This window comes from Mauremys mutica, chromosome 13 (genome assembly GCF_020497125.1).
Source record: "Mauremys mutica isolate MM-2020 ecotype Southern chromosome 13, ASM2049712v1, whole genome shotgun sequence".
In the NCBI taxonomy this organism is placed as follows: Eukaryota; Metazoa; Chordata; order Testudines; family Geoemydidae; genus Mauremys; species Mauremys mutica.
In genome coordinates this window covers 49,167,866-49,179,854 of record NC_059084.1, presented here as the reverse complement: position 1 = coordinate 49,179,854, position 11,989 = coordinate 49,167,866, and the positions used below count along the sequence as shown (strand labels likewise).

At 49.3% G+C, this 11,989-nt stretch overlaps 1 protein-coding gene across 1 annotated transcript in view; it reads left to right on the top strand.

Moving 5' to 3' along the window:
- The window catches only part of LOC123347573 (breast carcinoma-amplified sequence 1 homolog), a 31,474-nt gene extending 28,751 nt beyond the window's left edge, over positions 1-2,723 (top strand). The window contains exons 7-8 of the mRNA XM_044984906.1: positions 1,485-1,535; positions 2,601-2,723. Coding sequence (XP_044840841.1) covers positions 1,485-1,535; positions 2,601-2,723 — 174 coding nt within the window. The remainder of the gene's footprint in view (positions 1-1,484; positions 1,536-2,600) is intronic.
- The last annotated feature ends 9,266 nt before the right edge of the window (positions 2,724-11,989 follow it).

Genomic DNA, 11,989 nt, shown 5'->3' with positions numbered 1-11,989 from the left:
GGGGAGGTGCGGGAGGAAAGGGCTGGGGAAGAGTACAAGGGGAAGGGGTGCGGTGAAGGAGCGATGGGGGGAGATACACAGGTGAATACGCTGCGAGCGGGATGGGGGTGCAAGGGCTGACAGGGGCAGGTGCTGACAGCTTGCTATCCCCAGACCCGTGTCAGGCAGAGCCAAGTAAGGACGGACACTGACCCCGAGGTGCCGGAGCCGCAGGGTCCTCAATGCAGGGCAGTACCCCCCGCTGCCCCGCGCTCAGGCTTCAGCAGGGCTCTGCCTCTCCCGTCCCTGGCAACGTGGGGTCTGGGGCAAGCAAAGCGGGGCTGAGGTGGGGGAGGTGCGTGGTGGGCTGCATCCGAGGGCAAGAGGGGGCACCTCGATCCCTGGCAGCTTGGGCAGGCCGGCCACTGGCCCCATCAGCCAAACACGAGCCAGGATCCCACGCCCCCTTAATGCCCACAGCAGCGGCGCCATGGTTTCCTCTCTCTCTCCGCAGCCTAGGTAGAATGTGGGGGGTGGTATTTTGTGCCCCCACCATGAGGCACCACTGGAGCTATCCGGTTCCACACCCAAGTCGCGCTGCCGAAGAAGGACCTGCCCCTGAAATGCCGCAGGGCACGACAGCGTCCGATCACTGAGCTGCTAAATTGCCTGGCGCTGTTTTCTGCAGCACGTCAGCAGCAGAAGTTTCCTTCTTCGGCGGCGCGCGGAAGCTCCCCATGGGGAAGCGCACAAAATGCCACCCCCCGAATACCTGGTACCACTCCGCGACCACCTAGGGTCGCCTAATGGAAGCGCCGGCCCCTGCCCTACCCAGCCCGGTGGTGCCCTGCACAACCACCTTTGGCGGGGAAACGCTGTGCCACCCTGGGAGACTCAGAGCAGCAGCAGTGGTGGCAGCAGGACCCTGCATCCCGGGCCCCTGCTTATCCCACTCCCTCCCCGGCTCCTCACTTACACTGGCTGGGAGCCCCTCTTGCTGTCGCAGCCCGGGCCTCGTCGCTCCAGGGCTACCGATGCTCTGGCTCTCCAGCCGGCAGGGCTCTTGGCCCGGGCCGGGCTCCCGGCTTTTTCCCACCACTAATGCAAAAAATAATATAAATAAAAGGACGGCCAGAGTGCCGCCCCTTGGAAAGTGCCGCCCCAAGCACATGCTTGGAGTGCTAGTGCCTTATGAGCACGGCCCTGAGCCGGGGGCAGGGAGTGACAACCCCCCAGAGCACAGCTGTGGGTTACGGGTATGAGAAGGGGCTTCAGGGTGGGGTATGCACGGGACACGAAGCTTTTAACTCCACCGGGTCCATGGGAATCTCCCAACATCGCATCAAAGGGCGAGCACAACTTACTCCCCTGCTCAACACCTCAAGCCCCTTCCCATACACAAACCGAACCATCTAGGTCTCGGGCTGACATAAATGAGAGACGTCCCGGGACTGAGAACATTGGAATGTGGACCTGAGTCATGTTGTCTGACCGTTTTGCCACAGGGAAATAAGTTCCCCTCTAGCACAGTGTCAGTGGAGCTGGTCCCTGGCTGGGTAAGTGGGGTTTGTGGACAGTTCTGAGGGGTTTGATCCCAGCAGGGCCACCCGGAGGAATTCGGGGGCCTGGGGCAAAACAATTTTGGGGCCCCTTCCATTAAAAAAAAGGTGTAATACTATAGAGATACTATGTTCTCATGGGGGCCCCTGCAGTGGCCCAGGGGGTCTGGGGGAAAAATGCCCCACTTGCTCCTCCTCTCCCCCAGGCAGCCCTGGTTCCTAGTTCTCTCCCAGAGCTTCCAGTTATATTCACTCTCCAGCGGAGTGGGTGACCCATAAGCCCTCCCCATCACTAATGCTAGTTACAGAGCCCTTCACTGTGAGCTGAGTTTACAACCACCCGCTCACACACACAAAACCCTTTCGTCACTGTATTTTTACTTCTCTGAACAGTCAAACCTCAGTCATTTGTTTCTAATAGATTTAAAACATATATTTTCCTCATTATGTATGGCAAATTCTCCACAGGCATCTCTGAGTCTCCTCGTGGCCAAATAACGTGGCTGTAATCCGGCCCCAAAAGTTCGCATTCGGGGGGGAATCGTGCACCGTCAAAATCATCTCTTTATGTTACCTTGGTCAAATATGTTTTTAAGCCTTTCCCACCGCACTGTGCGTGGCGCTGCACAAACAAACAAGGGCCTGACAATAATCTGACTCCCTCCCTCTGTAGTCCTAATGCATGTAACACATCACATCAGATTTTGTTTCTATTAAAAGGATGGAGAATATTGCAATGACGGAATAAAGAATATTCAAATTTCCTTATTCTTCAAAACCCCACCCCCCCGATTCCCCTCCGCCCAGGTTCACTCCCGTAGAGATAATCCAGAACCACTTGTGTGCTGTGCATTTATCAGCCATCATTCCCCTTGAGAACTTTCCCCTCCAACACCAGGGGGAATTAATGGTCCTTTGGCGCTGTTTTGTTTTTCATTGTAGCCGTCCTTTTAGAAGGTATTTTAAGCCCCCCCCGTAAATGCTATGGAGAGGAGACAGGTAACATTACACTGTTGCCACTGAAATTGGAAGTAGTAATTTGTAATCTGTTTTTATTCTCAGGTGTCCAAGTTGCAGGTGCAGCTGGTGGAGTCCGGGAGGGATGTGGAAAATGCCGGAGGACTCTCTCCCGCCTCTCCGGCAAAAGGTTCCGGGTTCACCGTCAGCAGCCCCAGCCCAGGATGAGCTGGGTCCGACAGGCTTCCGGGGAAGGGGCCTGGACAGTGGGTCGCCTACCATTTACAGCACCAGCATATACTACAGTGACTTGGTAAAAGGGCGATTTCACCGTCACCAGTGATGACCCCAACAGTCTGTTTGCGTTACCTGGAAGATGACCGTCCTGAAGCCCGAGGACACCGCACAGGGTAATCACTGTGCAGGTTTCACAGTGAGGCGAAGCCGGCGCTGAGCTCAGTCAAAAAACCTCCCACTGCGATTAGCATCAAGAATACTCCCGGCTGCTTTGATGGCCGCCAGTCCGGGCTGGCATGGGGGTTCTCCCCCGCGAGGTCAGTCTGTTCGGTCTGGGGAAACGGTTTACGGATTCACCGGCTGCCTTTAGGCAACCCCTAGGGCACCAGAAATGCAGGTTCCAGGGACCGAACCCTTGCTCACCGGGAACTGGGGGGATATACACTCAGCCCCAATCAATTACCCTGCCTGGCGGGAGTCTTAGTCCTAACCCCCAAGGACTGTGCCGGACGAGCACCGAGCAATTCCCCTTTCACTGCAGCCCCTGCTGCTGTGTGTAGGGCACATCGCCTCCTCTCGCCCAGGTTTGGCACCTGGTCGTAATCAGGGGTGGCTGGGCCCAGGCCCCTTACCCTCCTTTGCCGCAAGCCAGCTCTGATCAAGGGAAGCAGCGCTGTCCCGCTGATGACGGCGGCTCCATTAGGTGAGTTTATCTTGGGGGGCACGGCCAGCGGTAGTTAGTTGCTAGTTGCTGGCCACCACTGGGCTGCTCTTGGGACACGTGTGGCATTCTCAATCCCAGGTCTGCAAAAAACTTGGCTAAGCCTGAGTCCAGAATGAGTAACCCCGCACCTGTATTTACCGTGTCAGACAGCAGAGGGAAAGGAAACCAACCTGGGCCTCTGGCCTGAGCGAAGCTTCCATCTCCCAACTGTGGCCGCAATGAGAATGGTATCTCCTTCTGGTGGCGCTACAAGGGGCTGCAAGGAACAACGAGCCCATTCGGTATAAAGTATCTGAGAAGGGGGAGCCGTGTTAAGTCTGGTTCTGTAATAAGCAGCAAAGACAAAGAAATCCTGTCGGCATACCTTTATAGACTTAACAGAACGGGTTTGTGCAGCATGAGCTTTCGTGGGTGAATACCCACTTCTTCGGATGCAAAGGGTGAGAGTAAACAATACCCATAGTGGTTTTTAATTTCACTCTTCCTTCCCCATGCTTCATTTCACAGCTTGTTTTTTACATATACAAATAGTAGATGTGTAAATGCCCACATCTCCAATACTGTGCACACTGGGTAAGAATGGTATCCCTAGCCCTCTGTTTCATCAGAGGGATACAGATGGATGGTGGGAGAGAGAATCATTTCGATCATTGACTTGTTAGGTTTCATCTCCCTCTGGGGACACCTGGGCATTGGCCACTGTCGGTTAGACAGATTACTGGGCTAGATGGGACCTTTGGTTCTGAACCCAGTACGGCCGTTCTTTATGTTATGTTCTTATGTGGTTCCCCTCATACAAAAAAGGATATACTGGTCTGGCATTAGAAAAGGTTCAGAGAAGAGAAGAGAAGGACAACTTAAAGATTATTAGGGGGGTTGGAATGGGTCCCATTATGAGGAGAGATTAAAAGAGGCTAGGACTCTTCAGCTTGGAAAAGAGGGAGACTAAGGGGGATATGATAGAGGTCTATAATAATACATTGAGTGATTGTTGGTAGGAAGTGAATAAGGAAAAGTTATTTAAACTGTTTGCCAACATTATAAGAAACTAGGGGCCCCATTCCAAATGAAACATTATTATTACTATTATTGTACATTTTTTATTATTAGTGTTGTGAGTTGGGAGTGGTCTGTGGTTCCAAGCACCTTAAGTCCTGGGGGTGACCAACCTGAGCTGAGAAGGAGCCAGGAATTTACCAATGTACTCATTTGCCAAAGAGGCCCCAGTTAACACATCATCAGCCCCCCACGATGAGGCTCCCCCCAGGTTGCCAGTGCCTCTCCCCTCCATACACCCACCCCTTGCATGGGCTCCTGCTTGTCGTGGATCAGCTGTTTTACATGCGCAGGAGGCTCGGGAGAGGGGATTGAAGAGGGGGGGGAGGGCACAGGACGTTCGCATGAAGAGGGCGGGGCGGCCATTGGAGCGTTGGGATGGGAAAGTGGGGGCAGGGCCCAGGGTCAGTAGCCAGGGGGTTAAGCATGTGAGCACCCACCCATTGGAAAGTTGGTGTCTGTAGCTCCAGCCCTGGAGTCAGTGCCTATGCAAGGAGCTGCATATTAACCTGCTGAAGAGCACTGTTCCCTCTAAACTGTGCATGTATTGTGCATGCGGCGCACAGATCCAAAAACCCCACGCACATGGCGAAAACACAGTGCACACAAAAAATGATAATTACTACCATCAGAGTTGAGGCTGAAATATCATTTATGGGGTGACTTGTCGACATTCGTTCGCCCGCCATCTGTCCATACACAGCCGGATTCTACTAGCTGGCAGAGACGGAGGAAAGGATAAGGAGGGGCAATGAATCGTTTACCCCTCCCCACCAGCATTTTGAACATGGAATGTTGATCACATCAGGACGGTTGGGACCCACCATCATTCTCCCTGTTAGTCTGATTCTATTTGCCTGTGTACAAACTCACAGTACATGCAAATCAGTCAAATTGCTTGGCCATAGATGGATAAGGAACTGCCAAAGATTTCCCTGAATGATGGTACAGTGATTGTTTTCGTGATTGAAAACCTTTCAAGGGCATTGGACTTCATACATTTACTCAGGAATGTTTTTACCATTTTCCTACGGTTTTTCTTTTTGCCCCATTTTTTTTGCTACCCACAAACTTCCGGTATCCTGATCTGATATGATCTCCTGTTTGCCCCTTTTGGTCAAGTCTACACTGTTCCAGCGCATTGAAATTAGTAGCCAATATAATAAAAGTATTGAATTTTTAAAATAAAACCAATCTCTGGGGTAATAAAATCAAGCCCAAAATGTCACTTTCTTAGTGGTCTTATAATGCATTTAAAAGAACAGCGATACTTCATTTAAATCTGAATGGCTGGAGGGAGACTATAGACGAGGGTCTACCTCCGAAGTCACATAGTGTTTTAATGCTTGTTAAACCTCTGTTGAAATATTCACATCGTGATGAGGACAATGGAGTGGTTGCTTTTGTGTATATTGTCGAGGATGCCAGAAGGTTCGGGAGAATATTCAACAGGAAGAATTGTGGGGAGAAAAACAAATGGAATGTTGGATTTCTTAAAGTGCCAATGATCCCCCGGGACTTCCACAGGAACAATTTCTATACACTGCACGGTGACCAGCCTGAAAAACCGAGGGGATACATCACTGTGTTAGAGAAAAAGACACTGTTAGAGGCGAAGCCGCACATGAGCTCAGACAAAAACCAAAGGAAAGGTCCCAGGCTGGTTTGACACTGGGACAGTCCGGGGCGTTGGGCTCTCACAGGAGACAATCTGTGTGTTCCCTTAGGAAATGGTTAACATTTACTCAGCGCTCTTCAGCCAGGTCTAGTGGCACACACAGCAGAGATCTCGAGGCCGGCAACCTCCTTCACCTGGAATAGGGGAGTACATGGCAGATAGGCTAAATGAGTGGACATTGCTGGGCGTCCCATAATACCTTTATATGCTTCATAATAGATTTCTATTGAGCCAAGAAAGGGGCCAAAAAAATTTCCCCATGTGAACCCCCATTTCTGTCTGGCTGGGAAGAAAAGAAATATCCAGGAGTAAAGAAAAAACATGGACCCAGGACAACACAGCAAAAGAGCAGAGGCGACTGCTCCCCATAACACAGCTTGATCAGTGCCGTAGAGCTGTGTAATTTCTGCTTAAAAAGGCTATTTTAAATTAGGTTTATGTAATTATTCTGACTCCCTTCCCACCCATTGTCTCATGTTCTCATGGCCTCAGGTCTGCTCATGAGCCATAGGACACTGGACTTAATGACCTTCCGGAGATCCCTTTTTCCTGTCCATACTTTTTCTGTGATTCTTGATGATCTGTTTATTGATTGATCCATCACTGATGGATACTAACCCCCTCCACCCCCCCCACACTGTTGGTCACAAGATGGTCAGAACTCGCGCCTGGAGGACAGTTGTCTGCTCTTATTATTTATAAGTGTCTATGCAAGAACTGATAACCAAATGCCCACTTTAAAAACCTGCCATGACTTCTTGTGATAAATGGGGGGCTGGGCGGGTTAAGCTTTCTTTTTATGGACACTTGGGGGAGCCAGTCAGGTTAGCTATTAAATCCTTCTTGGCGAGCTGTTCTCTCACATTGCTTTACCTGTAAAAGGGTTGGAAAAGTCTTCACTGCTGTGCATAGGTAAAAAGGATAGTGAGTGGGCACCTGGCCAAAAGAGCCAATGGGGGAAGGCTAGAACTTTTTTTAATTGATAAATAAACCCTCCCCCTTTGTCGGTCTGTCTTTTATTTTCGTTTGATCTCCACAGGCAGGAAAGAGCAGCAGCTATGCTGTAAGGAAAGCTTGGGGCCAGGTATGAAAAATCATCAGTATCATACCAAGAAACTATTAATTTCAAACCCCAGATATAAGTAGATCAGGGAAATGTCTAGGAAGACATGATTTGGTTTGTTTCTTTTTATTTCTTTATGGCTTGTGGATTCCTCTGTGCTAACCCCAGGTGTTTTGCTTGGTAACATTTAAGCTGGACTCCAGGAAAGCTATTCTTGGTGCTTAATACTCGTTGTTGCTCTTTTAAAACCTAGCAATAGCCTGAGTTTCCAGGATGTCTTTTTCTTTCTTTCTTTTTTTAAATAAAATTTATCTTTTTTAAGAACATGATTGGATTTCTGTGTCTTAAGAGGTTTGTGCACATGTTTTTTAATTAGCTAGTGGCAACATCTGATTCTTTTTTCTTTTCCTTTCTCAGCTCTTCCAGGGCGTGTGGGGTGTGAAAGGGCTTGAGGGTACCCCACAGGGAGGAATTCCTAAGTGCACCTTCCTGGGCTCTCAAAGGGGTTCTGCACTTGGGTGGTGGCAGCATCTACCAATCCAAAGTCAGAGAAAAGCTGCAACCTTGGGAGTTTAACACAAGCCTGGAGTGGCCAGCAGGGGCGGCTCTAGCTTTTGTGCTGCACCAAGCACGGCAGGCAGGCTGCCTTTGGTGCTTGCCTGCGGGAGGTCCTCGGACCCGTGTATTCGGCAGCTTGCCTGTGGGAGGTCTGCCAGTCCCACGGCTTCGGCGTACCCACCGCCGAATTGACGCCGAATCTGTGGGACTGGCGGACCTCCTGCAGGCGTGCCGCCAAAGGCTGCCTGACTGCCGCCCTCCAGGGGACCGGCAGGGGCCCGCCTCCGCTTGCTGCCCCAGGCACGTTGCTTGGAGCACTGGTGCCTGGAGCCGCCGCTGGTGGCCAGTATTAATTTTTATAGTCCTTGTGGGCCCCCACCTTCTGTACTTGCAGTGCCAGAGTGGGGAATCAATCTTGATACCTATGTCCCTGAATCTCCCCGTATATAGGGGCTCTGGCTTTCTCTACAGTTTCTCATTGATTTCTCCACCTCCAGGAAGATGAGATTTTGGTCACGTTATCAATTTCCCAAGGAAAACTTTAGCCTCTCTAAAGGCTGTAGGAAGTCACCTATGTTACCATAGCCACCCAAATTATTTGCTTCTTTTCTTTATTTCTTTGGGATCTTTTAAAAGAAACATCAGGATAACGGTGAGCAGTTTATACAAATATAAAACTTCTCTGAAGTGCCCCGCCCCCTCCTTTCCAACCAGTCACAATCTCTCTGCCCCTCAAGGTAGTGGTTGGAATTATTTCTGATATATTTAAGTAGCCTTTTTATCATTTCATTACAGCCCCAAACCATACCCTTTACGAAAAACACAACCAAAAGAATGAAGAGGAAGCTTACAGGGAATGTGGGTAGGAGAGGCGAGAATCTATAGCAGGCTAAAAAACACAAAAACACCCCTCCCCCAAAGAACAGCATGATACAATAATACAACTACCCATTGGATTCCAAATGAGAAGCCTGAGATCTGACCGCACTGCTTTGTGTTACTGTGCCAGTTAGGGACACCTGGGTGATCCAGCCTATTATAAATATACAGAAATGGATTTCTGCTACATGTGAAAATTAACCTTTCCACCATCTTTCCTCTGTTCCGGTACATTATCACTTGGGAATCAGTTAAAAGAAAATAGTTGTATTTACAGGAGTGTTTTTTAAAGAGAATTGGAGGAATTAGGCCTTTAATTCCCATTGATGCTGGAATGCAGGGCTTACTGAGTGCCTGACTCCCTGAGGTTCCTTTGACAATCACAGCAGCAGTGAAGGGTCAGAAAGGCGCTTATACACCACATTGAAAATGCACAATGCAGCCAGAGACTGTTTGGGGGTGAAAACTGCAGACGAGCTATAAACTCTGGCTCTGATTTATAAAGGAGCCTAAGAGAGTTAGGTGCCAAAATGTTTGTGATGGCCAGGGGGAGTTGGGAACCTAACTCCATTATCCTCCATTGGAATTGCAAGTCTACAGCTCTACTTCCAATCCCGTCTAAAAAGAGAGGATACATTGTCACACATATCTGACTCCAATAACCACAGGTACTTTCATTTTCATCTGTCCCGCCAGGTAGGTAGCCAAATATTCTTGTCTCTCGGGGGTGATCCAAAGCCACTCAGGCCAGAGAGGACATTTCCTTTGACCACAAAAGATTTTGCTTCAACCTCTAGCCATTAATGTCTAGGAATTTGAGGACATTGACCTCCTGTCATTATTTCTCCGCTGCAATGGAGGTAGAACATCACATCACTGGTTGGAAACATATAACAATGGAGAAGTCTGACTCCTTCTATCTGAGCTCCAGTGCAGGTAATTCAGAACATCAATGGAAGGGGTTTGTGTCTCTTATAAGAAGCGGGATATGCAAATAGAGGCGACACTTCCCTGTTTAAATTTGTCTCGCTCTGCCGAGGCTGCACCCACAGAGATAATCCAGAGCTCTGCAATTGTGCAGTTACCAACAAATCCCCTGCCCCGAGAATTTCCCCTTCAATCACCGGGGGAAACGGGACCTTGGATTCACTTACTTTTTGCTATAACATCTTTTAAAGGTAGTTTTGTACCCTCAGTAATTTGCAGAGTCATCAAAAGAACAACTGCAAGGATTAAGCACCAAGAATAGCTTTATTGGGGTCCAGCTTAAAGGTGACAATTGAATGTTCACTCTTTTTATACTAACATCTATAAAGTGTCTTTATTCCCAGGTGCCCGGTCTCAGGTGCAGCTGGTGGAGTCCGGAGGGGATGTGCAAAAGCCGGGAAACTCTCTGCCTCTCCTGCAAAAGCCTCCGGGTTTAGATTAGAAGACTATGGATATGGACTGGGTCCATCAGGCTCCTGGGAAGAGTCTTGAGTGGCTGGCTAGGGTTAACTCCCCAAGTGGATAGAGCCAATGACATTTTCAGGCTGTCCAAGGGCAAGTCACCATCTCCAGAAACAATTCCGTCAACACGGTATATTTGCAAATGACTGGCCTGAAACCCGAGGACATCGGCCTGTATTACTGTGCCAGAGACACAGCGAGGGGGAGCTAGTCTGAGCTGAAACAAAAACCTCTTCCTGAAGAGAGGATCATTGACTGGAAGTGTCAAGGCTGATTCCCCACTCTGGGACTCCGAGTGCAGAAGGTGAGAGCCCGCAAGGACCCTAAAAATTAACACTGGCCACTCCAGGCTTGTATTAAACTCCCAAGGTCACAGCTTTACCTGGCCTTGGGTTAGTAGAGCTGACACCACCCAAGAGCAGAACCCCTTTCAGAGCCCAGGAAGGCGCACTTGCGAATTCCTCCCTGGGAGGTACACCCAAGCCTTTTCACACACACCCTGAGGAGCTGAGAAAGGAAAAGATAAAAATAAAAAATCAGCTGTTGCCACCAGCTAACTAAAAAAAAGTTCACAAACCTCTGAAGACACAAAAATCCAATCATGTCCTTTAAAAAGGTAATTTAGAAAAAGGGGGGGGGAGGGAAAAGAAAAGAAAAGAAAAATACCTCCGGGCACTCAGGCTATTGCTAGATTTTAAAAGAACAACTGCCAGGATTAAGAACCAAGAATAACTTTCTTGGGGTCCAGCTTAAAGGTTACAACAAGGAAACTAAAGCACCTCGGGTTAGCACAGAGGAATCCACAAACCAAAATAAGAAGATCTCTGGTTGTGTCATTCTAACATTTCTACTTCCATATCTGGGGTTCCAAATGAGTAGTTTCTAGGTATGAGACTGATGATTTTTTATACCTGGGCCCAAGCTTCTTACAGCAAAGCTGCTGCCCTGTCCCTCTGCAGCGAGAGAACAAAAGACCCCCACACCCAGCAGTTTGTCACAATTTGAAAGGGTTCAGCTTCCCTATTGGTTCCCCTGGCCAGGTGCCAACTCATATTAAGTTTACCTCTTAACCCTTTACAGGTAAAGCAATTAGGGTACAGCTGCTAAGGAGGATTCTGTAGCTAAGTGAATGGTCGGGGAGTTACACAAGGATGCTAGCCCCCCCCCCCCATTTATCGCAGGAAGGGAGGGGTCTGTGATAAAGGACTTTCTTTGTAAAGGGGCCAACACAAAGGCCTTTGCACCTACTGAACCCCACCTAAGCCGCCTGTGGCTGCGTGACTTTTATTCTTTGTCTGTGGCACTAAGCAACTTGACTCCAATATCCTTTTGATCATTATAACCTGGAGCATAAGTTTCATGAACCATCTTTGTAAACTCTTTCCATACTCATTCTCCAAATCGTCCTGCAAAGGAATGGCTCGGTGATATAAATAATTGCTCGTATGTAACATTGGCCACAACACTGAAGGGAATAAAGACAGAGATTAGATAGATAGAGGGGGTGGATGGGGATAGATAGATGGAGGGGTGGATGGGGATGGGTAGATAGATCACTCAACTGCTTTCATTTAGTGGTTATATATTTTCAAATTAAAAGGTGCAAAAGAAATGCAGTTAGTGGACTCTGTGACCCACCTGCCGTTACATTTAACAACACGATTCAGCGTCACACGTCCTGGATCCCATTTTATATTGTCTCCACGCCCCCTGCCCCCACCCCCCGGCCCATGCAAATGAGCTCCCCGGGGCTCTGTTCATAGCCCAGTCCCGGCCGCTCACCCCGCTCAGAGCCAGCGCCGGGCTTCAGCTTCCCATCCCGCCTGGGGACCGAGCCGCCAGCCGCAGCC